Source organism: Eurytemora carolleeae, unplaced genomic scaffold (genome assembly GCF_000591075.1).
Source record: "Eurytemora carolleeae unplaced genomic scaffold, Eaff_2.0 scaffold1237, whole genome shotgun sequence".
Classification (NCBI taxonomy): Eukaryota; Metazoa; Arthropoda; class Copepoda; order Calanoida; family Temoridae; genus Eurytemora; species Eurytemora carolleeae.
Genome location: NW_019397126.1, coordinates 75,248 through 102,204, shown reverse-complemented (window position 1 = coordinate 102,204; position 26,957 = coordinate 75,248). Strand labels below are relative to the sequence as shown.

General features: G+C 35.1%; 2 protein-coding genes across 3 annotated transcripts; one reads left to right on the top strand and one right to left on the bottom strand.

Moving 5' to 3' along the window:
- Window positions 1–22,623, top strand: LOC111712156 (golgin subfamily A member 4). Of its 2 annotated transcripts, XM_023486701.1 has the most exons (36): window positions 1–237; window positions 516–563; window positions 887–970; window positions 1,233–1,333; window positions 1,527–1,592; window positions 2,182–2,277; window positions 2,493–2,546; window positions 2,875–2,942; window positions 5,554–5,624; window positions 5,727–5,830; window positions 6,198–6,293; window positions 7,221–7,307; window positions 7,425–7,530; window positions 7,935–8,092; window positions 8,547–10,620; window positions 10,707–10,831; window positions 11,024–11,131; window positions 11,263–11,592; window positions 12,156–12,232; window positions 12,722–14,740; window positions 14,822–14,938; window positions 15,225–15,405; window positions 15,759–16,271; window positions 16,375–16,626; window positions 16,774–17,273; window positions 17,773–17,877; window positions 17,945–18,020; window positions 18,238–18,372; window positions 18,503–18,575; window positions 18,767–18,868; window positions 18,948–19,374; window positions 19,917–19,999; window positions 20,142–20,257; window positions 20,730–20,870; window positions 21,803–21,876; window positions 22,465–22,623. In XM_023486701.1, exons 6-36 carry the CDS (start codon window positions 2,245–2,247, stop codon window positions 22,496–22,498), a joined length of 8,439 nt encoding a protein of 2,812 aa, XP_023342469.1. In that variant the 5' UTR covers window positions 1–237; window positions 516–563; window positions 887–970; window positions 1,233–1,333; window positions 1,527–1,592; window positions 2,182–2,244; the 3' UTR covers window positions 22,499–22,623. The 2 variants fall into 2 exon arrangements, with proteins under 2 accessions (XP_023342469.1, XP_023342470.1); XM_023486702.1 differs by lacking the exon at window positions 1–237 and having other exon boundaries at window positions 521–563; window positions 15,777–16,271.
- Window positions 22,617–26,957, bottom strand: LOC111712157 (uncharacterized). Its single transcript, XM_023486703.1, has 6 exons — window positions 26,812–26,957; window positions 26,452–26,501; window positions 26,204–26,286; window positions 25,084–25,146; window positions 24,206–24,270; window positions 22,617–22,731 (listed from the first exon to the last, which is right to left on the bottom strand). The coding sequence occupies exons 2-6, from the start codon at window positions 26,484–26,486 to the stop codon at window positions 22,669–22,671; spliced, it is 309 nt and encodes a 102-aa protein (XP_023342471.1). The 5' UTR covers window positions 26,487–26,501; window positions 26,812–26,957; the 3' UTR covers window positions 22,617–22,668.

Sequence of the window (26,957 nt, the reverse complement as noted above, 5' to 3'; positions counted from 1 at the left end):
GTGGTCAATCTGATCTTGTTCGACCCCGGAGTCAGATACCAGGACCTCCAGGACGACGAGGTCTTAGGCGGAGTATCAGTGGAGGAAATATATCCCTTCTTGGCCTTCCAGGACAAGAATTCGGTCAACCAGGACAAGGATTCGGTCAACCAGGACAAGGATTTGGTCAACCAGGACAAGGTCTTGCTAAACTAGGACAAAGCCTCGGCCTACCAGGACAGAATGGACATAAAACTGGCAAGTACTTAAATATAACACTGCAATTTTATCTGTAACGATTTTAACTTTCTAAAGCCCAAAGCAAATCTATTCCATCAAACCCAATCTGGCTTAAAAAGGACAAATTTTCTTATTTAAGTTTAACAAATGCTATATTTTTGAACTTGGTCATTTTTACATTATTTTAAATGCCGCATTTTTACTGAAAATTAATAATTCATGTCAATATGAAACGCGCATTTTTTGTTAAAATCATGTTTTGAATGCAACGATAATGATAAAAATACTTATTGTAGACGAGAACACGACTGTTGGTAATCTACAGCAAGCGATTAAACTTAAAGGTTTGTTCGTCCTTAAAATCATTGTTTCATTAATTTATTCTAGAATGGGAAAAGTTTTTTTTACTTTTTATGCTTTTTACTTTTTTAAGCTGTTCTTCCCTTCTGATAAATTTTTACGGTGGATCCATAAAATTGGAATAGTAAGAATAAAAATAAGTTATACTCTGATCTTCACGCTACTGGTATTAACTATTTGCTTTTTACCAACATTAAAAATCAAATTTAAAAGTTTGCTTGAATGTCGTCTTTCTAGTTCACAGTTTTATGGGCTATACTGTATTATTCTAAATATTTGAAGTGATCTATGTTAACTTTATGTTAAGATGAAGAAATCCAGAATCTACGAGTGGAACTTGCATCTGCTAAATCTAGTTTAGAACTCAAAACTAGCAATTCACAAGCAGGAGGTGAGCTACACAAGTATCAGAGGCGTGTTCAGGGGGAGGCTATGTGGGCTCAGCCCTCCCCCTTTGTCTGTAAAATCTATGATTTTCAGAGGTTTGTTGGGCCCCAATGGATGTTGACTGAGCCCCACCCCAGAAAGAAAAAAATGCAAGCCCCCTCGTTGTATACGTCAGTATACAATTACGTTAAAAAATAAAATTAATAGTTAAGTTTAAATCTCAAAGTTATGAAAACCTACATATTTGATATCTATATAATGATAAGGTTTGGTTGACTCCAGGGTGGTTGGAGAACTAGAGGAAACCAAGAGAAGTCTGGAAAAGTGTCGAGAAGAAAAGAGTAAACTTGTTTTAGACCTTGACAAGGTAGGACTGTTTTCTCTTCAAATCTGTTAAAAGTAAAAAGCTTCCGTGAACTAAAAGGATAAGTGTTGTACCTCAATTTTTGGGATTCTAGTTCATTTTTATTTGTTGGTAATTGGGAAGGAAGGGGGATAGAGTATGAATATGGTTGATACACAAGTATGAAAAATATGTATATTTCTAAATTATTTGTCAGGAAAAGAACAAGTGCTCCGATATAGAGAAAAGATTGGGTCAGGTTCAGAAGGAGGCTGATTGTAAGGTAAGGAATAGGTATAGTTGCACATACAACGAATCGATGGTCACATTGATCTACGGATTGCGGGACTTGCATCAATACATTTACGAAAGTTCTGTCCTTTCCTTAAACTGTATGATAACTGTATGATTCCCGTAAATGTATGGTTAACTCAATCAAAGAGTCATAATCAGAAAGACCCGGAATTTATTAACAATTAATCAAGCGACTTTATATCTATGACAATTTTAAATGCTCATAAACGGCAGACCACATTTTGGAAATGGGAGGACTAGGGTTATTTCGTGAATTATCGTATTTCATCAATAATATTTGTAAAACTAGATTGTAAAGTCCGATTAATTAATTAATTCCGGTCTTTCTGGTTCAGATTGTAGATAAGTAATATTCATTTTTCTCTATCCGATTTTTAATCAAAGAAGTATCTGAGAATAATCATCTTTGTCCGTGTTCCTGCCTGGCGCAGTCATATAGGCAGCTAGGTTCTAGGTTTCTCCTAAACTATTTATATAGCCCCTCGTCTAAATACATGAACTCTCCTTTTCAAGTGATATTTGCAGGAAGTATTTGAGTTAAAAGAATATTGTTTAAGGTTCACAATGCTGAGTCCGTGAAGGTTGGGTTGGAGAACAAGCTGAAGGAGAAGGAGAAGGAGATGAAGGAGGAGAATATTAGATCCGCTGATCAGGTTACAATAACTCCCCCACCCACCCACTAAAAATCCTGCAGCAACTAACCATCTAAGTTATTCTGTTTTTTAAATTTTATTTTGTTAAAGTTTATTTCTTTTTTTGGAGGGAGCATATCATTTGGGAATTTTCATTTTAAAAAAAAACTTATTTAAACGTTTAAAGTTATAAAGAAGAATCCAATGGAGTATAAATGTATAAAAATACTAACTAGGTGACTGAGATGATTAAACAGATTGAGGAAATAAAGAAACAAAAATCTGATGAGGTAAACTTTACTTCTCTTTTTTAGCTAATGGTCATGAAAAGAAAAAGCTTTTGATTGATTTTGTTGTGTTCCAAAAATTCTGCTAATAAAATGTATTAATTTTGTTTTGTCATAATACTTCATTCTCATATTAAATATTTAAACTTAAAAATTTAAATTTTTTGTAAGATTATACATTAAACCAATTTTTAAATAAACTCCAGAAAACATACAAAAGAAATTGTTTCTATTTTGAAATTTCAGCTTTTCATGTCTTATAATGAAATTATAAAACAACGCCGATTGTGAAGAATTTTAAAAGATGCCAATTAACCTTAATTTTATTTAGGTTACTCAGCTTAAATCTGAGACCAAGATGATGCGAACTGATCTGGATAAACTGGAATTAGAAAAAAGGTGAGAAATAAAGATGGTATAAGAATTAACTTTTTCCTAAATACTGGACAAGTGAAAGTTTGAATAAGATGGAGAAAGTTAAGTTTAACTCCTACCTGTACTACAAGTACTATCCAGATACTATGTAGGTTAAACTCCTACCTGTACTCCAAGTACTATCCAGATACTCTGTAGGTTTAGCTCGTACCTGTACTCCAAGAACTATCCAGATACTCTGTAGGTTTAACTCCTACCTGTACTCCAAGAACTATCCAGATTCTCTGTAGGTTTAGCTCGTACCTGTACTCCAAGAACTATTCAGATACTCTGTAGGTTTAACTCCTACCTGTACTCCAAGAACTATCCAGATACTCTGTAGGTTTAACTCCTACCTGTACTCCAAGTACTATCCAGATACTCTGAGATTTAACTCCTACCTGTACTCCACGAACTATCCAGATACTCTGTAGGTTTAACTCCTACCTGTACTCAGAACTATCCAGATACTCTGTAGGGTTTAGCTCGTACCTGTACTCCAAGTACTATCAAGATACTCGGTTCCTATTGGAGACAAAATAAGTTTAGATATCTTGGTTCCTTGGTTTCCTGCATTTGGTGGATTATTTGTACTCAACACCATATGTTAGCAACCAATGATACCAAGATGTTTTTATCCTCATCAACAATAGCCATGTAAAATCATGAAAATCACTCCAGTCAAGGATCTTTTTACAATCATGAATCCTCCTGGTGCAACCGTGAACCAATGAGGGATCAAGATTCAGCTGATTATCAAGTATAAATAAACAGCCAGCACAAGTTTCTTTAAGGTTTATTAGCAAACTGTTTGACCTGCAAGGAGTTATTTATCTACCTTACGTAAATATTTAGAGCTAGTCCGCTAACCACTAAACCTAATATTATAGGCATTAAGCTAATTGGCTAACCACGGAATACATTGATAGTTGAAGCTTAACACTAAAAATGAATAATTAATTAGCTAACAACTAAACATTATACTTCATGAATATGTAAAGCTATTCAGATATATAACAACTAAACCCCAATCCTTACATTTGCACATATATTTATAGCATGGAGCTAATCACTTCACTAATGTTTATAGAAATAGCCAGCTATTTAGCCAACCACTCTAAATTAATACTGATTGTGCAATGTGCATTGTGTGTACTAACCCAATATCCCCATGAACTTAGAAATAAAACCAATATTATGTTATTTTTGTCAATAATGGGAGACGCTCAAAAGTCTATCCTTCTATATTTAAAACTAGCTGAAGGGCCTGGAGCGATATCTTACCTGCAGCGGACTCTTGTTCTACGCGGCTACAGTTACACGGCAAAGTGCAAGCTTCTTCAAATACAAACAAACACTTTGGATTTATGGATCGGATTTGGTTCAGTCCTAATATCGGATTTTTTTTACCACCCCCTGCACTGTTATGCTTGTGCACGTAATTTCAACTTTTAAACATTAAATATATATTTATTTTTCATTATTTCAGGGTTAGACTACAAGGTGTCTCCGAAAAAAAGTATGTTTAGGCTTTTTAGCCTACAAAACATCGTTGTTTTGTGTTAAAAAGTAGTACTAGTAGGTACAATACCCATAAATAATGGTTTCGTATATGAAACATTTCTCTCTAAAATGCCACGTTAACCTTCAAAATTAGGCATAATATTCGAAAATGTGCGCGATCCCATTTCCAAAGATATTAATTGTGTTTTCACCCACTGAACCTCGTTTTATTTTACTACAATGTGTGCCTAGTAGATACAATGTCAATTAATCGGGGGGGTCGTCTTGAAAAAAAATTAATCTAATATACCGTTCTAGCCTTAAAACTTTACTCGGTCCTTTTTCCAAAGATTTTCCAAATATTTTAACTCCTTTTCGTCTTTCAGGTTTGAATTTCCTCAATTCTATCATTAAAAATGTGCAATTTATTCTATTCTGTCGTTAAAAACGTAAACGTAAAATTATAATTTGAATTTTTTTAAATCTTTGAAAAGGAGACCGAGCACATTTTTAGCATGTTAGGTCCGCTTTTGAAGGTTAACACGGTATTTTAGAGAAAAATGTTTAATCGACGACCAGTCCTGTGAGTAAAGGACCGACAAAGGGGCCGAGCACTGCAGCTAGGGCAGACGTAGGGGTCAAGAACCACGGTTGGAACAGGGTAGGGGGGCGGGCGCTGTGGCTGTATGTCAAAAGTTATCTAAGTGTTACATATAAGATGCATGTATAAAAATTTATAGGGAGAGGGGTCCAAAAAGCGTTCTCTAGGACAGACCCAAGTAATGTGAAGAATGTGTCATAAATTCTCAGATTTAAGCAATGGATCAACTACGGAATATTAAATTTAAAAAGAGCAGCAAGAGTCCGCTGCCCGTAAAAAAAATGAAAAAGAATTTCGATTTTTTAGTCTATAACACCCCCAGGCAAAGCATGAATGTCCACAAAAAATTTCAGCCCATTCGGTTCATCCGTTTGGCCGGCCATTGGTGACATATATATGTGTAAATATGAATGTCTTGTTTTATTGATAGATTAATGAAATTTCTTAAAAGTTTAAAAATGTAAGCTGACCAATAACCTTGAATATTTGCAGAACAAGTGAGAAAGAAGCAAGTCAGTTGACTACTAAACTCAACCAGTTAGAAAACGCACTTCAAGCTAAAGGAAAGGTTAAAAATAAAAATAAATTATAAAACTTTAAAGAAAAAACTTGATTTTGAGGTTGAGCCATTTAGTTTTGTTTTTAACCTTTGTCCCGTGATATAGGAAAAAGTGTAGACGATCTGACCCTGAAGCTTTCGGAGGTTACGAAAGAAAAGGACGAGGTTAGTCGGAGGATCTGTAGTGTAGAAACAGAATTGAATAAAAAGGTAAATATTTTCAAGTTTAGTAAAAAAATATAATTCTTATTTATTAGGGGGTTAGTTTTCTTAGCTTCACTCTAAATCATTGAATAGTTTTCTAAGCAATGATTGTCTTCAGTAAGATCCAGGGGCAACACTTTTTCTGGTCTGTAGCGCAATGCCAGTGCCTTTCCCCTTTTGAAGGTTAAACCTTTGACTCTTGACACCGGCTAGACCGTGTGAGGAATGAACAATATGCCTGTATTTATGACATAACTAGCAATCTAACGTTTCGGCAATGAATATCGAGCTCAGTTGTTGAAGCTGAGCATTTTCTTATCTAAAAGATTTGTACTTTGGTTCCGAATTTATTAAAACCTTGTTCCGTATTCAGGAGTCTGAGCTGGATACTGTTAAATCCCAGTCTAGCGGGAAGGATAATATCATTCAGTCCTTGAAGGATAATTTATCCACCTTAGAGAACCAGCAGGTAAGTGCAGCTCTGGTACTAAGGATACTGGGATAACAAGCTATGTTAGGATATTATGATACTAAAAATTAACTACTAGGATAAGTAGATACCCCGATACTTTGTTATCAGGCTACTAGTTTTCATCCCCCTGGAAAGTTTTATCCACCCTGGAGTTTTCTTCCACCCTGGAGAGTTTTCTTCCACCTTGGAGAGTTATCTTCCACCTTGGAAGAGTTTTTATCCCCCTGGAGAGTTTTCATCTCATTGGAGAGATTTCATCTCTTTGGAGAGATTTCATCCCTTGGAGAGATTTCATCCCTTGGAGAGTTTTCATCCCCCCTGGAAAGTTTTCATCCCCCTTTTCATCTCCATGGCGAGTTTCATCCCCTGGAGAGTTTTCATCCACCCTGGAGAGTTTCATTCCTTTGTAGAGTTTTCATCCCCCCTGGAGAGTTTTCATTCACCCTGGATAGTTTTCATCCCCCCTGGAGAGTTTTCATCCCCATGGAGAGTTTTCATCCCCATGGAGAGTTTTCATCCCCATGGAGAGTTTTCATCCCCATGGAGAGTTTTCATCCCCATGGAGAGTTCTCATCCCCATGGAGAGTTTTCATCTCCCTGGAGATTTTCATCCCCCTTGGAGAGTTTTCATCCACCCTCGATAGTTTCATTCCTTTGTAGAGTTTTCATCCCCCCTTGAGCGTTTTCATCCCGGCTGGAGAGTTTTCATCCACCCTGGCGAGTTTTTATCCCCATGGAGAGTGATCATCACCCCCTAGAGAGTGGAAAAGCATAGGACATGAGAAGTTCATGATAAATGAATGATTCTTTTTTTATACTACAAACTAGTTCTAAATCAACCATTATAGTATTGATTTTCATAATACTGCTTACAATTTACATTTTGTATAATAACAGTATAAAACATTAAATACTTTAACTCAGGAGACCCAGTTGAAGGAGTTGAGAAATGAATTGTCCCAAGAAACATCTGCTAAACTTAAACTAGAACAGGAGATTTCTGACCTACAGGTCTAATATTTTTTTTTAACCCAATTTTTATTATTCTGTTAAAAATGTTAGTTTACAATACATGCATTGCAGTATATTTACAGTTTCAAAATATTTTTTAATGCTTGGTCTTTTCAGGTTAAGTTTGAGCAGCTTGATGAAATACAAACCAAGTTCAGAGCTGAACATGAAGATAAGATAAACAGGATTCAGGAATATGAACTGGACGTAGAGAAAGCTAAAGGTAGGAATATGAACAGGACGTAGAGAAAGCTTAAGGTAGGAATAAAGAAAGTTAAAGATAGAAGTATGAACAGGATTCAGGAATATGAACTTGGCGTAAAGAATAAAGAAAGTTAAAGGTAGAAGTATGAACAGGATTCAGGAATATGAACTTGGCGTAAAGAATAAAGGAAGTTAAAAGTAGAAGTATGAACAGGATTCAGAAATATAAACTTGACGTAAAGAACGCTATATGTAGGAATATGCACAGTAAGCTGAATTTCCATAAACGAATTTGAATAAGACTAAGATAGCTAGGGTTAGAAAAAGAATATGTGAAAAAACTTGTTTTGTCGAGAAAAAATTCAAATGAAAATACAAATTGCAAAAATATATTTTTTGAATCTATTCGTTTTGTTTCTGTAGGAGAGGTGGAAGAGATGAAGATATACCTAGAGAAGATGAAGGTAGAGGTAGACAAGGCGGAGGAGAGGGCCAAGGCGGAGACAGAAAGGGCGGAGAAGGCACAGGCGGATAAGATGGCAGTTGAACTGGTCCAATGGGGATTGGATGAGAAGTTACAGGTTTGTAAAAGATGATAAAAAAGTTGATTTTAACATAACAAAATTCAATGGATGGATCAAACTAACTTCTATCTAAAGTTTTTTATTTTAAGTGGACAAAAGATATATTCTTAATTGACCTGCGGGTTGCATGTTCGAGTACAACGATATCCTTAAAAGCCTTGAATGAATGAGATATCCATGTTTTTTTATCTGAAAATTGATTACAGTGAATTACATGCGCACTTATATGCTGCAGAAAATATGACGAATAATGCTAGAAATAAACACATTTCCAAAAGAATAACGACAACAGATAACGGCTTTATAAATGGTACCGTTGTGAATCTAACATGTCCCTCTTTCAATTAAGGCTCAGTTAAAAGTACAACGAAAATTCCTTTTAGTTGAGATAATCATTCAAAGCCTTTAATTTAGAAATGTAACACTTATATGTACCTTATCCGCTCTCCAGGTTGCTGTAAAGGAAGTTGAAGAATCTAGAAGTAAGACTGAGAAACTAACCAAGCAACTTGAAACCATCCAATCCTCGGTTGAAGATCTCACAACTAAACTGCAGGAGAAGGAGTCGGGTTTGATCAAAGAGCGAGAAAGTATAGAACACCTGGAGTCCGAACTAGAACGGGTAAACCTGACCTGTTCTCAGCACTCCTCTAGGGTTGAGAACCTTCAAACCGAGATATTAGGACACACACAGAAACGTGAAGAACTAGAAACCGAACTGAAGGAAACCAAGAGTAAACTGGAAACCATTTCTCAAGAAAGAAAAGAGTTGAAGAACACACTAGCATTGACCGAAGAAGAAAAAGAAAAGACTGCTGCTGAAATTCTGCTCAAGGATTCCAATATAACAGATCTTAAGTCTGAGATTGATCAACTTCAGAATAAGATTAAAAAGATGAATGAAACTGAATCTGGATCTGCTTCAAAAATAGAAGAACAAGAATCCGTTATTTCCGACAAAACTGCGGAGATTACTAATCTAGAGAAGAAGCTGGAGGAGGGAGCAACTGAAACCCAAACCTTAATAAAAACTGTAGAAGATCTCAGGAACTCTCTTGAAGAAGAGAAGAAAACACAAAGGGCGCATATTGCAGAAATGGAAGAAAAATTACTCCGAACATGTGAAGAACTGGATAAATCTAGATTGGAATACTCAACTGCCATAAAGATGCATGAAGATCTTGAATCCAGGTTTACTGAATCCAACTCCAAGGTTAATGAGCTCCAGGAGGAGAAGGCTCAGGTTGAATCTAGCCTGGATACTTGTCAGTCGGAGCTAGACAAACAAATCAAGCAAATATCTATTCTGAAAAGTGAGAACAACAATGCGAATGCTCAGATTTCAGATCTGAAAGAAGACTTACAAGATAAGTTAACCAGAATTCAAAGTCAGGCTCGGGAGTTAGAGATCAGTAGTGAAGAGAGAAGTACATTGATTGCAGAGCAGGACGCACTCGAGGATAAATTAGAAAAATGTGAAGAAGAAAATAGAATCAAACTAAACCTTCTGGAAGAAACCTTATCAGACTTACGAACCCAGTTAGAGCAAAAGAAAGAAGAACTGGAAAATGTTATTAAGGTGAAAGAAAGCATCTCTGCTCTGTATGACAAACAGAACCTAGAGAAGGAAAATGTACAGTGTACCATAGATGAGCAAGCAAGAAAGCTTGTAGAGAGAGATGAAAATATCTCTTATCTCCAGAGTAAACTTGATTCAATAGAAACTAATGAATCAAGATTGGAAGAGAATATATCCACGCTGAGTATCCAGGTGGAAGAAGGTAAGGCTGCTCTGGATTCAGCAAATGAGTCATGCGACCAATATTTACTGAAAATACAGTCCCTTGAGGCTTTTAGCGATGAACTAATCAAAGAAAAAGAAGGGATTCAAGAAGCATTCGAGACCAAAACATCAGATATCCTTGGGAAACTTGAGAAAATGGAGATTGATCTTTCGGCAGAGAAAGCTCAACGTCTGAAACTTGAATCTGATGGAGAACAAACTCAGGATCAATTAGTAACCCTGCTATCAACTATAGACAGGCTCAAAGAGGAGAAGGATGGTATTGCAGATCAATTAGCAAGTGCTAGGACTGAACTCAGTACAAGTGAGCAGCGTTACCTTGATATCGTTGATGTCCAAAGAACCGAAGTGGAGAGAGCTGAGCTTCAGATATCTAACCTTCAGGTTCAGGTAGAAGAGAAATCTAAAGCTCTGGTGTCTGTTTATGAATCTAAAGCTCAACTAGAACAAGAATATGAAGAGTCCAATAAATCTCTTGTAGAGTTGAAAATAAAACTCGAAGAAGTCTCAGCGTCTAAATCAACCCTGGAGCAAGAGCTGGAGACTAGCCAGGAGAAACACAGTCTGGTTCAAACCCAGCTCCAGGAGGTTAAAGAAGAACGTGATAGTTTGATTAGGGATCTTGAGGATCAGCTTGGAAGGTCTCGAGAAGAATTGGAGCAGAAGATGGATGAAACAAGAAAACTAACCCAACAAATAGAAAATATTAAAACAACTCTAGGTAAATTAGGATTAGAACATTTTAGAATTAATCTCTATAATCTTTATTTTTAAATATTGTGAATGATAAACGATAAATTTTTGTAGATGAGCGTGAATGTAGATTGGAAGAATTGGAGAATGTACGGGTAAGGTTCTCTGATCTCCAGGATCAGGTTCAACAAGCAAACCTAGCTCTAGAGAAGGTTTCTGCAGAGTTAGAAGAATCTCAGGTATGTTGCATATTATTTCAGAAATATGTATGATTCATAAATGATTCCCCCCCATATCCCACTCTCTCTTATTGGGAGAAAAAAAGACAACATAAAAACATAAAATCAGCTTTCTGTTATTTATCTGAAAATAAATTTTAACAATACTATTAATATTAACCGTGCTTGTTCATTCGCGCGTCTACTGTTCAGGGGTTGAAGTATGCTATGGAGAAGTCCTTAAACGAGTTGGAGAAGGAGAAACGAGATTTCCTAGAGATCATAAACAATATGAAATCCGTTCTTCTTCAAAAGGAACAGGTAGATGGAACTGACGAATGTAATTTAAACTTTTTGTATGTAAACTTTTGCGGATTTTTTCCCATTAATTTTTTTAGAAATAAATTTTGCAATTTACCATTTCTAAATTAGTAAAACGATGTTCTCTTTAGGTCAATGCCGATCTTAGTTCCGAGTTAGTCAGTGTTCAGAGTAATCTAGACAAGGTTGAACGAGAGAAAACCTCGTTAGAAGAAGTTTCTAGGAGATTAGAGGAGATAGTTCAAAAAACTAAAGAAGAAACTGAACCCAGAATCATCAGTCTGGAAACCCAGATATCCGAGTTGGTTGAGTCCAAGAAAGGATTAGAGGAGGAGCTGAGCAGGGTTGGTCAGATGTTGGAAGGAAAGATTTCTCAGTGTTTTGATTTAGAGACCTCGTTGGAGAGGATAAAAGATTCTCATCGTCAAGAGTTAGATGCTTGCCTTCAAAACCTTCAAAAGGTGAAAACTTGTTAAAATATCTTTTTAATGACTTTTTTATTAAACTGCCATTCTTCTTGTTATTCATTTTGATGCTGAATGACAAAATAACAAACCATAAACCCAATCAGTAAAAATTAAACAATGTGTAACACACAAGAAGAACAACTAAAAATAAAGAAGACTAACAAAAATACTGGAAGTAAGAGCAAGAATGTGTCTGATAAAAAATAACAAAATGACCAAGAAATACTAGAATATTTAAAAAACAAAAATAATAATGAATGACTATCAAAGGACATTACTGAAGAATATCAAAGGACATTACTGACGAATATCAAAGGACATTACTGAAGAATACCAAAGGACATTACTGAAGAATTCAAAGGACATTACTGAAAATATCAAAGGACATTACTGAAGAATACCTAGATAATGTGGAACAATTACTTGCCGACTAAAACCTACTTGTGTGAGGGCTATTAAGTAATGGAGTCTTGACTAAAACTACAAAAAAATGCTCGACCTTTTTGATTACAGTATGACTTATATTCCTAGATTATTTGATTAAGAACCTTATTCAGGTTGAAGTTGAAAGAGCGAGGTTAGCAAATATGAATTTAGATCATGATATCCTCGAGGAAGAACTAGCTGACCTTAGGTAATAAAAAAAGGCATTTGTTTAGAATTATTACGATCAAAATAAAGCAAGATTTTGGCTGATAAAATTAAAACTTTTTTAAAATTACAATTGCCCGAAAATATCACTGACCAAAATAACAAAATGTTAACATGTCAAAGCCAACCCTTCCCCCCCCCCTCCATTAAAAAAAAATTGGTACCTCTGAAAATCTTATGAAATAATGAACAAAATGGGGCAATTATGTATTTCCGGCTTTGCAAATGTCTGACAAAGAAACTGATTACTGGTTTCAAACTCTAATTTTATAATTCTGTAACTTCACAACCGGATGTTTGCATCTCTTCGTTTTTTTAAACTGACAATTCTGCTAGATCAAGCTTGACAAATTAAAGGTTTACGCCGTGAGGTTGCAAAGTTCGGGATTAAAACATTAGAATTCAAGGCAAGGACTCGGTTCCTTTATTTATCTCTTTTGTGTCCGCTCTCTATTTTCTCTGCATGTTGTAGGTGTGAGCTGAAAAGAGTTGAATCACAATCCTGTGATCTGAATGAGAAAATATCTACCCTCCAAGTAGAGAAAAGGATTTTGGAAACCGAGTGCTCAGAGGCAGAATCTTCAATACATCTTTTCAAGATTCAAGTCCAAGGTTTGGAATCGGAGAAAGCTGATCTTAAACTTAGACTTGAGAAGGTTTCAGAGCATGGTTCTTCGCAAAATTGTTTTGTTCAGAATCTTCAGACGAAAATTCATGATTTAGAGTCCAGACTCGCGTTGGTCATTGCGGAGAAATCGAAGATGGTATCTTCTGAATGTGATCTGAAGAAAGAGATAGATAAACTAGAATCAACTGTTGCCAAGTTGAACAATGACCTTGATGATATGGAGAATATTTACGAGGAGCAGGAAACTAAGGTCCAAGAACTGAATAAAGAACTTTCGGAGAAAGTTCTAGAAATTGATTTAATGCAAACTGCCCTAAATGAGAAAGATCTCGAGTTGGAGAGCTTAGAATCTAAACTTTCTAACATGCAGTCTCAGCTAGAAGAATTAGGCTCTAAATTGACCTCAAAAGACGGTCAACTTCAGTATAGTAATGATCAGATCTCTGAGTTACAGAGTCTACTTTCAGAAGACAAGACAAAGCTTGACATATTGAGAGAACGTAGTAAAGCTGATGTTGTTACTATTAATGATCTGAAGGATAGGGTGATGAAGTTGGAACAAGAACTACTGGAGAAAACTTGTGAATATTCTGCACTCACTGAGCTTAAGGAAACCCTCACTCAGGAAACCAAATCTTTGCAGGATGAGATACAACAGAACACACTTAGAACTCAAGATCTCACCGAGGAGAGGAATCAGTTAAGATCAACGCTTGACTCCGTCTCTAATCTCCAGAAAGAAGAATCAGATCAGCAACAATCCAAAGATATTTCTCAGAATATTGTTATGGTAGAGCTGCAGCTTGAAACTCAGGCAAATAAAGATACTATTGAAAAGCTTGAGGGTGAACTGGAGACTTTACGGAAAACTCTTGATCAAAGTCAAGATGAGTTGTCTAGAACCAAGATGAATCTTCAGTCTTCTTGTCAAACCATTGAGCATTTGTCGCAAGATAAGCTGATCGCTGCTGAATCCTTAGAATCTGCAGAGAACAGAACTGAGAAGTTAAACGGAACAATTCATTCTTTAGAAATCCGTCTCAAGGAAATTGAAATTGAACTCTTTAACAAAACCTCTGACCTTGAAACCCTAAGACGAGAAGCTTGTGAAACATCTTCAAATCTTAATGCACAGCTCAATGAGAAACAGGATCAGATTCACAAGTCCGAGAAGGAGTTAAGTTTCACTAAATCACAACTTGAAGAAACTGTAAACTCAATGAAAAGAAAGGCAGAAGATCATGAGAACGTAGCTAGGGGTTTAGAGGAAGCTCTGGAGGAGAGAATTAAACTCTCTAACCAACTAAATGCCGCGCAAACTCAGATTGAGAAGATGTGTGACGAGATAAACAAGATGAAACTTTCCATGGATGAGTGTAAGAGTGAACTAGCTGTTAAGAGCAATGCATTATCAGCAGTGTCTGACCAGACTGCAGATATTGAAACCTTACAGAAACAACTTGCTGAAAAGGAAACCAACATAGATGATCTTAAAACAGATCTTCAAGCGGTCAAATCTGAGCTTGAATCCCTTCAAGCAACATTTCATGAGAACTCCGTTGAGCTGAAGAAGGTTATGGGAGAGAGAGAAGAGAAGACTGTTCTAATAGAATCTTTTAAGAGAGAACTAGAGATCAAGTCGGATGAACTAGGAAGCCTGAAAACCCAACTTAGTTCCGTGTTATGTTCCCTGGAGGAGGAGAAGCTGAAGAAATCTGATTATTTATCTGAGATAGAAGAAGAGGTTGTTGAGCTCAGGTCAGAGAAGAAGAGGATGGAGAAGGAATGGAACGAATTGAATGAAAAGGTGGATAAGCAGGCTGGAGATATTCAGGGGTTTATTGCTAGAATAGACACTTTAAGGTAAAATAATTTTATTGTTTTATCAGTGTGTTCATATTTTTTGCATCGTAATATCTAAAATTGATTTAATTTAAAATGTAGGATTGAGAATAGTTCTCTGATGGATAATGAAAATCTGAACAAGGATCAGATAAATCAAATCAGGTCTGAGTATCAAGCTCAACTTCAGTCTGGAGAACAACAGAGAAATATGCTCAGGTATTACATCTAAAGGAAAATCCAATAAAGCTCATCTGTTTCATAATTTGAATTTTGTGTGTAAAAAAGGTATATTGAATTTGCGTTACATATTTTTTAACTTTATCAATTTATTTTTTTTTATTTTTTTTATATGAAACATATTATTTGATACATGTATTTAATGCAGAATGCAGATAATCATTTTTCCAAACTTCTTGTTTCCTGGCTGTCCTGTTTTGCTCATTTAATTTGCGTTACATATAATAATGGGAAACTAGATTAAAAAGTACATTTTACATTTTAGTGCCCAAAGTGAGAAGCTGAGTCTACAGTTGAAGAAAGTTGAGGATGAATTGGAGGAGAGCAGAGAGGAGCAAGAGAACCTTGTCATGAAAAGGATGGAGCAGGAGGAGAAGCTAGAGCTAATGGAGTCTGAGTTACAGAACCTAAAACTTGAACATGAAAAATATCAAGATTTACTTCAGGTAATGTATATTAATTTCATTACCAATACATGACCTGAAAACTAACCATGGACCCTGGCCTGCATTGAGACCAGAGAATTCCTGGGCGACTTATGGGGTTTTGACACAATTATATGAGTCTACAATCAAAAATACAACCTGCTGCTATTAATATTTATAGAGATATTATAAAATGTCTGACTTGTTACGGGTTCTTTCCGTTAAAAAAAATTCAGTGGGGGGGGGGGGTAAAAAGAGATTATCTAAGAAACTTGATCTGAGCTGACTTTGATCTCTAACAAAAATCGACCTTTCTTGACTTTTGACCTGGCTTGACCTCGACATGTCTAAACCCAAAATAAAATTTTTCTAAGGACAAAATTCATTTCCAGAAGGAGGAAGAAAGGGTTTCTGACTTAAAAGAAAACTTAGCAAAGACTAACATGGAAAAAGATTGTGTTGAAGCTCAAAAAGAAGAACTTAAGGATGAGATAGTTTCTCTCCAATCCAAACTTGAATCCGTTAACCAGGCTGAACTTGTGGCAGAGGATAAAAGGAGGAAGCTGGAGACTGAACTTGAAACTTGTACAAAGCTGAACAAAACCTTGTTGAACCAGATTGAAGAACTAAACAGCAGCTCATCTGAATTTGAATTAAAGATGGGCGAGAAGATTCTTGAAGTTGAAACGAGGTTTAAAAATGAAATTGCAGAATTACAGGCTGAAAATACAGAAAAGGAGAAAGATATTATTGAGATGGGTGAGAAACTACAGGATACGTTCTTTGCTCAGGAAACCTGGAGTAAGGAGGAGAATATTCTCAAGGAGAAGATTAATTCTCTTCTCCGGGATATAGAAGAGGAGAAGATAAAGTACGAAAATCTTCAGGTTAGTTAATCAAACAATTTTTGTTCAAAACTTGTTTTCCATTTCATTTCTCTAAATACCGGAAAGTTTGGATAGAAACTGTTTTTAAAAGGATTTTGTAAAGGATGAGAAGAATCGGATTGAGTTGGAAAAGCTTGATATCATTAAGTCTATTGAGAATGATTCTACTCGAGCCAAAATGGAGGCAGACCTAGCGGAGGCCAGCAGGATCAGGACAGAGCTGGAGGTTAAGCTGGAGACAATCAAGGAGGAGATGGAGATAGTGGTGAAGAGAATGGAGGATGAGAAGATTAATGCTGAGATTGAGTTGAAGAAGATGAAGGATCAACAGGAAGATATCCAAGAGAAGGAAAAGGTAGATTTACTCATTTGTTTTGTTGAAAAACAAACCTCAATAATTAATTTAAACATGCTTAATATCTAGTTCCTAAAGAATGTAAAACACTTTTTGAGCAAGGTTTTTGAGAGTGCTAAAAATCTTTAATTCAATTATTTTTTACAGATTCTCCAAAAAGAATTGCAGTCCTTGAACCAGGAGTTGGAGAAGAAGGATAACCTTATCACTGATCTAGAGATTAAACTAGACCAGGAGTCCAGGCTCAATCTGAACGAAATATCTAAGAGCAGGGTTGAGCTGCAGGAGAAGGAGAAGATGTTAGAAGATTGTAAACAAGAATTGAACAAGTTACAAGAGGAAGATCTGGAGCTAAAGAAGGAAAAGAATGTTCTAGAAACCAGATTAACGAAGAATGAGGAAAAGTTGTTAAACCTCGAAACAAACCTGGAAAAGGAAATGAGGGAAAAGCTTGATCTTGAATCAATGATAGAGGAGGAAAGAGTAGACAAGGAAAAGAAAAAAGAAGAGGTCGAGGAAAGGATGACGAAAGAAAAGGAATATCTTGAAACTGAACTAAATAAAATGAAGAAAGAGAAGAATAACCTGAAGTCTAAGATGGAGGAGGAGAAAGTTGCAAAATCTGAACTTAACAACACGATTCAAAGGTAATTAAAAGACAAAATAGTGTTAATTTCGGTTGTTTACTATAAACAAGCCTTTTTTCACCTATTTTTTAAATTCCTAAGAGAATTGTTTTTATTAGGGTTTGATGGGGTTTAAAATAGTGGTAAATAAGTCTGTCATTTCCCAGTTGCAAAAACTATTCGATGCCTAGCTTGACATGAACTTAGCAACAATTTGGGTTAAACCTTAGGAAATATAGCCGAGTAACTTCATAGTAACTATATATAAGGTATCCTGAACCAATTCTCCAAAATGCTGAGGCTGGAAGCTCTACCGCCCAATGTACGAGCGTTAGCCCCAATCCCCCCCCCTAAGTAGTCTCTGAAAATCATCCCTAGGGGTCGAGAATAAACGCTTCGGCTTTCCAAGTATTGACTGACACCCGCAGCCCGCCGTACAAATTCCACTCATCGAATAGTGTTCTTAGTCTATTGTGGAAGATACCCCAGGAGAGACTCATAAAATCCGTTTCTATTTTAGTTTGCAATTGGAATTGACCAGTCTGAGCGAAGAGAAAAAGAAAATAGAAACCACTCTCTCCGTCCTAGAAGCAGAGTTCAACAAGTACAAACTAGATCAGGACAAGTAAGCGATTTGATTTATTAAAATATAAATATTATTTAATTATAAAGCTTAACTTGTTGTTATTTAGGCCAAATACTGCAGATGCTAAGCTTGAGAAGAAACTTGAACTAATCACATTCAATGCAAAGAAACGAGAAGAAGAGGTGAAAATTTATGAAAAGTAATTCTCTGATTTATTGGTTATAAGCTGAAAAAAAAACTAATTTGAAATCTTAATTTCTATGTGCTTGACGGTTAGAATTGTTGGTTTTCAAGAATTATAAATTTTGACTTGAAGTGTGTTCAGCTTGGAATGCCACATTCTTTGATTACGCTGACATTAGATTCTGAGACTTATTTTTGATTTGAATTCTTGTTCAGTTTGCAGAGATGGAGATTAAGTTAGAGAGGATTGAAGCGGAGAAGATGGATTTGAAAAAAACCTCAAACCGTCTTCTCAAACATGTTGACAGTCTTAAGAAGGACATGGATAAGTTCCATAAAGAAGCCAAAGCGGTAGGGTTTCTCATCATTATCCATCAGCAGAAAAAAGTGTGAACATAAAAAAAGTTTATTTATTTTGGCCACTCAATGTGGAATACTTTCGAAATTTTAGATTTAATTTCTTTATTTAAATTTTATTCAGGCTGTAGAGGATCCCTGGGAGTCTGATGAGTTTGAAGGATTATCTTATACTGATATCTACAGTATTCTAATAGGTAAAATATGAAGAGGAAACCCAGGGGGTAAAAATAGAGGAAACGGAGAAAAGAAAAAAATTAAGATGGATAATTTCAACAAAGAATAGGTTTTAAGAAAAATTTAGTTTTGGCTGTGTTCCTTAGGAAAGGTTTTACAAGTCAATGTATTATTTTTATTGGGATCCAATATTCTAAAATTTCTTTTAAAGGTGATTTGGTCCCAGCCCAGCAGGCCAGGTTGGCTAAACTCTGTATAGAAGAACTAAAGAAGAAAATAACATCCAGTAAAGAGGAACTTATTAAGTGCGCAGGTAACTTAAATACAAAAATTCATTAGGTTATACAAGTTAAAGATATTTCTGACCCTTCAAACCTTTCTAATATTTTCAGAGAAAATTCGAGCACTGAAGACTGAAAATGAAGATCTTGAGGTTAAAGTCATCCTACTTGAGGATGAAAAGTCAAGTGTACTTGAGAAAACATCCTCCAAATCTGAAACCTCGAAACTGAAGTCTTCCAAGTCTGAGGCCAATATTTCCAAATTTAAACCTCCGCCCGTAGTCTTGAAATCAGTATCTGGTGTCTCCCAGCTGCCAGTTCGCGAAATCAAACCGAAATCCCGAAAAAGTGGTTCGAATTCGAGCACAGTACCGGAGGGATCTATACTACGACGAAGTAACAGGAGCGCGTCCAAGATCGCAAACGAGTCTATTGTTATTCAAGGAATGATAACGAAGCGGAACAAGTCTAATTTATCTCTGGACTCCTCTAGTTTGGAACAGGGCAATACGAGTTCATTCTCAGCGGATCATACAGGGTAGGTGCTACGAACAAATCAGATAATCTACTTTTCTACAGTTTTGTTTATCGCTTATTCTGCATTTCTAAATAGTGAGCTGAGCTAGGATTTTATGAAAAGTGCACTTTTTGCCCTACTAGAGAAGCAGTCCGTACCTAATTCATCTAGTTATAGTTTTGATTAGATGGTTAATGTACACCCCCCTAAAAACCGGTATTAAGAAAAAAATAAAGTTTAAAATCATATATTACTCGACTATTAGTCAAAGAAAAGTAAAAAATCTGAATATATATATAAGATTACTATTTAATAAATTAGAGCCTGCCTCTGGCTCTAGGGGGGCACAGGGGTTCCCCCCCCCCCCCCCACTACGCGCCAGGCGTCAACTCAAATGGACAAATTGTATTTGTTCATTTTAAGTTGATTTTAAAAGATCAAATTTAATTATTAAATATGCTTATTTCTCCCAAAACTAAAAGCTAATCTCGACTAGCTGAACCAGGTTGCCATTATATGTTAAATTTGAAATTTATTATAATCAAAAATAATATTTTTTCCAGGGACCTAAGTGGTAAGCGATCTCTCTCTAACTCGAGCCAGGAGGACCAAGAGGAGGAAAAGAGATTGAAATTCAAAAATACAGGTTTTGTTTTGATTTGGTTTTAGTCTGAATGTATTAGAAATAAATTTCTGCGAAAAGCTTAATATTTTTACTCTCTGTCTTTGTTTAGCAAGAACTAAAATCTCTTTTCTGTAGATAAATTGATTAATTGAATTATCTCTAGACACTGCTAGTCCTGCTCGTGTTATTCCTGTATCCGGGAATAGAACTCGTCTCCGTCCTTCTAAACTTAGTAATCTAGCTCAGGATACTAGTCCTAGAAAGGAGAATATAGACCAGGTAAACATGGATATTATCCGTCCTTCTAAACTCAGTAATCTAGCTCTGGATACTAGTCCTAGTAAGGAGAATAATAGACCAGGTAAACATGGATATTATCCGTCCTTTTAAACTCAGTAATCTAACTCAGGATACTAGTCCTAGTAAGGAGAATATAGACCAGGTAAACATGGATATTGATATTATCCGTCCTTCTAAACTCAATAATCTAGTCAGGATACTAGTCCTAGTAAGTAGAATATGAACCAGGTAAACATGGATATGGATATTATTCGTCCTTCTGAACTCAGTAATCTAGCTCAGGATACTAGTCCTAGTAAGGAGAATATTGACCAGGTAAACATGGATATTATCCGTCATTCTGAACTTAGTAATCTAACTCAGGGTCTGAACATTTTTGTGAGCTTCTTATGAATCTGATATGAATAAATTGGCTTTAAATCATATATTTCTTTAACTCTGTTTTGTCCAGGGGAAGGATATTGAAGTTGAGAAAAGGAAACCTGGATTAAGTACTCCTGGTGAACCTGAGCTAATCAACCCAACCCTGGAGAAGGTGGCCTTCAATAATCTGACGAACAGTCCGATCAGAAAACCTAAACCAACCGTAGAGGTAATATCATTTTTCAAGAGTTCATACTCTTTTCACCCCCCACCCCTCCTCTCCCCTTCTATCCTCCTCCCTTCAGGGTAAGGAGCGGGGAGGGGGCAATTATCAAAATACATACGATCATTAAGAGGATTTAAAGAATTTCAAATGTATGACACAAGGTAATATAAAATAAATACTTATTACTCACAGCCTTCATTATTCAAATTAACCCCCCAACCAATATTTCTTTTTGAAGTTATTGATTATCAAATTAACCACCCAGCCAATCTTTCTTTTTGAAGTTATTGATTATCAAATTAACCTCCCAGCCAATCTTTCTTTTTGAAGTTATTGATTGTTAAATTAACCACCCAACCAATCTTTCTTTTTGAAGTTATTGATTATCAAATTAACCTCCCAACCAATCTTTCTTTTTGAAGTTATTGATTATCAAATTAACCACCCAACCAATCTTTCTTTTTGAAGTTATTGACTAGAAACATGGTATATATTACATACCAGAAAAAAGTCAATTTGTAATATCTCCTAGAATCCTATTCTTTACATTTATTGAGTTTTTCGCCATCTTCTATCTGATTTGTTGGTTAATTATGAGTTTTACCATCTGATGTTTTTTTATAATCATCCTTTAGATGCTCTAATTAAACATGTGATAATTTTTAACATAATCAAATATTGATTTTAATAAACTTGACAGTTGCACTCTGCACTGGTACCGAAACGGACCAGTGTCGCCTTGACTGGTACCGAAATGGACCAGTGTCGCCTGGACTGGTACCGAAATGAACCAGTGTCGCCAGGACTGGAATTGAACCAGTCCAGGCGATAAATGGTTTCCAGCCATTAGCCTAGTGACATGTTGCTTGTTGATATCCACGGAAGGGTTATTGATCAATAATATTTTTTTGATTAAATATTTGTCTTGTCTTTAGGCTGGAGCAGACCTGAAGTCTGGAGTTGTGACTAGGACTGGGGTTTCTCTCAGGGGGACTAAGAAGGGAACAAGGTATATTTTAATCATAATTTTGCCAAATTCTACCAGAATATTAAAAATTAAAGGTCTACGAATATGTATGTTAAGTTGTAAACATATTGGTTTTCAATTTAATTTAATAAATAAAGTTTTTTAACAATAAAACCAAATATTTGTAAATTGCGCCAAACGTGTCTTTATAAAAATATGATGAATAAGAGATATGTCAGCTTTTATCAATGTTGGACCGGTTGGGAAATGACTAGTTTTAATAATAAAGCTTTGTGGATTTTTAATTTGACACTTGTCACAAAGATTTTTATTACGATTCTCATCGAGAGTAATAGCTTCTTCAAACTTTTTATCGTAGAGTGGTTGGCAAATATATCAATATGATAAAGACGACTTTTGATTTTAATTTATATCAATTTTTTAAACAACAAGAATACACAAAGACATGGAAACAAGGAATGGCTGTCTATAAAAAAGCTTCTCCTTAATTTCTTGTAAATTTGTAATTCGAAGAACTTGCTAACAATTACAGCTTAAATTAGAAAGTCGTCTTCTTATATTCGTAACGTAAAGAAATCTTATAAAATAAAGATTAATTTCTTGTTTAAGGTCCGGGAACCCTGAAGAATGCAAACAGCAGTAATATTCCCCAGTTGTCGTTATTTTTATTATGTTGACAATTTATATTTGAGGAATTATCTATCCAGGTTTATATTTAAATATATGTCTGTAAATTCTAATTGTAAATAAACAGAAGTGTATACAATAGAAAATATTTATTAATTAAATGCGGTTCAGTTTACAGTTTACAGTTTACAGTTTAGCAAACAGTACATTTTCATTTCCTACATCTTCTTCTTCAGTCATAGGTACAGCCTGAACAGTACATTTAATTACTGATAATTTAAAGCTGATAAAGAGTTGCTCATTGTTTGAAGTATTTGATTATTGTATATAATGATTATTAAATTCGTTATTTTACTTTTTTGAATGTTTAAAACTCAAACCGTTACTAGAGAAATCTAATGTTTATTTCTTATTTGGCCGAGAATTCCTGAAGTTAGTTCTGTTAAAGTTCAAAAGTTCTCGTCTCTGGATTTAGCTAACAGTCCAATTTCTTAGAGATTTTTTCTTAAATTCTGACTGAAAATTTGTGGTAAACTGGAATTAAGGTTTAATTTCAAGTGACTCATTAATAGATTGGTATGTCAAATTCACAGGAAACCTTTGACTGATCAACGACATGTCGTTCGTCGGACGAATTTTTATATACAGAAACAATGGTTATTGTCAAAGACTTGATTTGCAAGCTGTTTTTATTTAAGAAATGTGTTAATATTTACGTTTTTAAAGGGAGTGACCGGCAATGTATAGTGGTTGAAGATTGTCGAGAAAATTATAGAATTTGTTTGAGATATATAAATGTTTTAAAGATCTGTGATTACTGAGTTTGAGCGCAAAGTCGACATTCAAAACCATATCAATTTGGGTGGGTACGTTTTGAGAATCTTTGTTTTTTTACTTAAAAAAAACGACGACAAAAATTCTACAGGTTGAGCAAATAATAATAATCGAAAAATCTAATTATCAGTTTCTATAACCTTTCATTATTCACAAAGATTTTCTGGATTTTTATAGAAAGACGACATTGGAAGAATTTGTAGAAATCTGCTAATGTTAAGAAAATAAGAAATTAATATAATGATGAAAACGAAATAATTGATTCTAACAATGACTTATTGCCCTGAGAAATATGTCTGTAAACATCAAATTAGTTTTTATTACATTTTTTGTTGTCGTTATTTAATAATTTAGAAAACTCGAGTCTGTAAACGTACCCACCCAAATTGATAATTTTGTAGGTCGACTTACGCTCAAAACCAGTAAATATACGTCGTTTTTTAGTTTTTAATGTCTCAAATAAATCCTATAAAATTTGAACACAATGCTACAAATTAAGTTCAACCACCATACATTGCCGGTTACTCCCTTTAAAGGGTGTAAATCAGGCATTGTCATATTTTTATGGAGGGTCTCTTTATTTTACGTTTTCAGTTTGCAGTTTTATGTATAAAAAATGAAAATGAAAAAGATGCGTAGTTGAAACTGAGAAGACCGCTCATAAAGTTAGAACCATACATCTTGATTAATTTTCAGGTTTCTTGGACGAAATTAAAATCAGGATTTTTAACTAAATTAGTTAATTATAGTTTCATCAAACTTGAGGCTCGCGAGATGGTCTCTTCGGTTAAAAAATGTGTTTACCGCGGAAAGCTAAAGGAACGTTAGATTTGTTAAATCTTTAAAAGTTATATTATATTTCTGTTTATATATTTCTCTATGGAGATACCTTCTCTGTGTATGGTGTGGTAGGTCTACCCCAAGGATGTGAGCTTTGTCTTGGGGTTTGAATATCTGATTTAATATAGAAATATTATTTTTACTTTAAGAATATTTTAAAGGATGAAACATGTAAAATGAACGTTTAGAGATCTTTTTAAAAGTTTACACTATTTAAAAGAGGAAGATTTTTAACCTTCAGTTGTTTTGTCATGCATGATAATGACATCAGATGATAATTTGGTGTCCCAATTAACAATTTTTAATGAATAGGCTTTCATATGTGCTCTATATATATCGATTAAGTTTCTTAAGATTAACGGAGACATTGCTATTGAGACAGATATGATTTCATTTGTTAAACTGAAATCGGGACAGATTCCATATTTCTCCGTCAATTTTGAGATTATTAAAATGGCGAACCACATTTTGGAAATCCCAAGACTAGGAGAGTTAAACTGGCCAAAGTGGAATTCTACAATTAACCGTATTTACGGGAAACGTCTCTGTGAAAGTGCCGTCACTTAATTCCCATAATTATTGGGACAAGAAGCGCAGCGTTCCATATCAAATTAGATTATCTCCAAGCATTAACGTCAAAATACTCACAAAACACTCGAAAAACCTGGTATTTTCTGCAAGAAAATTTTCATATTAGCCTAATACATTTTTTTTTTTGATGATTTATTCTATTTTAATTTTCTGACTAGTACCTTAAATATTAAATTAGAGCGATAAACAATATGATATGATGTGGGACACCCTGTACATAAACAATATGATATTATGTGGGACACCCTGTACATAAACAATATAATATGATGTGGGACACCCTGTACATAAAATCTAGAATTGTCGACAAACACAGATTATTTTATATTTATATTCCTGAATACTGAGAGAAGTGTGGGTCATCCCCTCCCTCCTCCTCTAGGGTATGATACATACTTCCTGAACAAAAATATATTTACATTTTTTAATTTGTTAATTCAACATTTGACGTGTATAAACATAACTTCTCCCCCTGGAACATTTATAAACCTACCTTCTCCTCCCTGGAACATATATAAACCCACCTTCTCCTCCCTGGAGCATATGGAAACCTACCTTCTCCTTCCTGGAACATATTTAAACCTACCTTCTCCTCCCTGGAACATACATAAACCTACCTTCTCCGCCTGGAACATTTAAAAACCTACCTTCTCCTCCCTGGAACATATATAAACCTACCTTCTCCCTGAAACATACATAAACCTACCTTCTCCGCTTGGAACATATGTATATAAACCTACCTTCTCCTCCCTGGAACATATATAAACCTACCTTCTCCTCCCTGAAACATACATAAACCTACCTTCTCCGCCTGGAACATTTAAAAACCTACCTTCTCCTCCCTGGAACATATATAAACCTACCTTCTCCTCCCTGAAACATACATAAACCTACCTTCTCTGCCTGAAACATATGTATATAAACCTACCTTCTCCTCCCTGGAACATATATAAACCTACCTTCTCCTCCCTGAAACACATAAACCTACCTTCTCCGCCTGGAACATTGGTATATAAACCTACCTTATCCCCTCTGGAACATATATAAACCTACCTTCTCCTCCCTGGAACATATAGAAACCTACCTTCTCCTCCCTGGAATATATATAAACCTACCTTCTCCTCCCTGGAACATATAGAAACCTACCTTCTCCTCCCTGGAACATATATAAACCCATCTTCTCCTCCCTTGAAATTATAGAAACTTACCTTCTCCTCCCTGGAATATATATAAACATACCTTCTCCTCCCTGGAACATATATAAACCCACCTTCTCCTCCCTGGAACATATATAAATCTACCTAATCCCCCCCTGGAACAATTAAAAACCTACCTTCTACCCCCGGGAACATATATAAACTTACCTAATCCCCGCTGGAACATATATATACCTACCTTCTCCCCCTGGAACATATATAAACCTACCTTCTCCCCCCTGGAACATATATAAACCTACCTTCTCCCCCCTGGAACTCCTGATCAAGAAACGTAATGACTTTTTTCTTCCTAATCTTGAGAATTTGGTAGTAGGAGAACACACTGAAATTAAAAACGTTAATGTCAAGAAATATATTTATATATTATATAAATCTATATACTCTATAATTCTCTCTGAAAAAACACGATGCACAACGTTGTGAAGGTTTCTTGTGCCTGATCCTAGTTAAAGGTTTATATTCAATAAACATCAATTTAATTTCTCACCTAAGGATGAAGTATCCAGCAATGCAAAAGTACATAATAGCAGAGAAAACCTACAATTGATATAATGTTTAATATTCATTAATAGAATTTAGTTTTGAGATTTGTATCTTAAATTTTGGCTGAAACATTAGATATTTGAATATTTTTGTAATAATTTAAAAATTGTAAAATTACGGGAAACAGGTATCCATTAGCATAAGTTTTTTAAAGAAAGGGAATTTTTATCAGTTTTTTTCTAGTAATTTTTTCCTTCTAATCATGTTTAAATCAATCAGAACTTTAGCTTTGGTCCAGCATGCACTTGATTATCGCAATAATATCCATATTTTAAAGGGAGTTATCCACGGAATAAAGAGGTACCTTAGCAACTGTTACAGAGTCTGGAGAGGATATTTTAACAATGAAAGTTATCAGGTTTGCTACAGTCGTTAATAAAGATACTATCACCCAGGGAAATATAAATACAGTTCGCTCCTGAAAATGATTTAATGATAAAGGAATAGAGT

Bases quoted from the DNA above. Each gene is read 5' to 3' on its own strand.
- LOC111712156 (XM_023486701.1), top strand. From the start codon at position 2,245: ATGAAGGAGGAGAATATTAGATCCGCTGATCAG. The intron at 17,878-17,944 runs GTAAGCGATTTG...GTTGTTATTTAG, and splicing joins TACAAACTAGATCAGGACAA to GCCAAATACTGCAGATGCTA. The intron at 18,576-18,766 runs GTAAAATATGAA...TTTCTTTTAAAG, and splicing joins TATCTACAGTATTCTAATAG to GTGATTTGGTCCCAGCCCAG.
- LOC111712157 (XM_023486703.1), bottom strand. From the start codon at position 26,486: ATGTACTTTTGCATTGCTGGATACTTCATCCTTAG. The intron at 26,287-26,451 runs GTGAGAAATTAA...TTTTAATTTCAG, and splicing joins GCTGGATACTTCATCCTTAG to TGTGTTCTCCTACTACCAAA. The intron at 22,732-24,205 runs GTATCTCCATAG...TGTACTGTTCAG, and splicing joins CCACACCATACACAGAGAAG to GCTGTACCTATGACTGAAGA.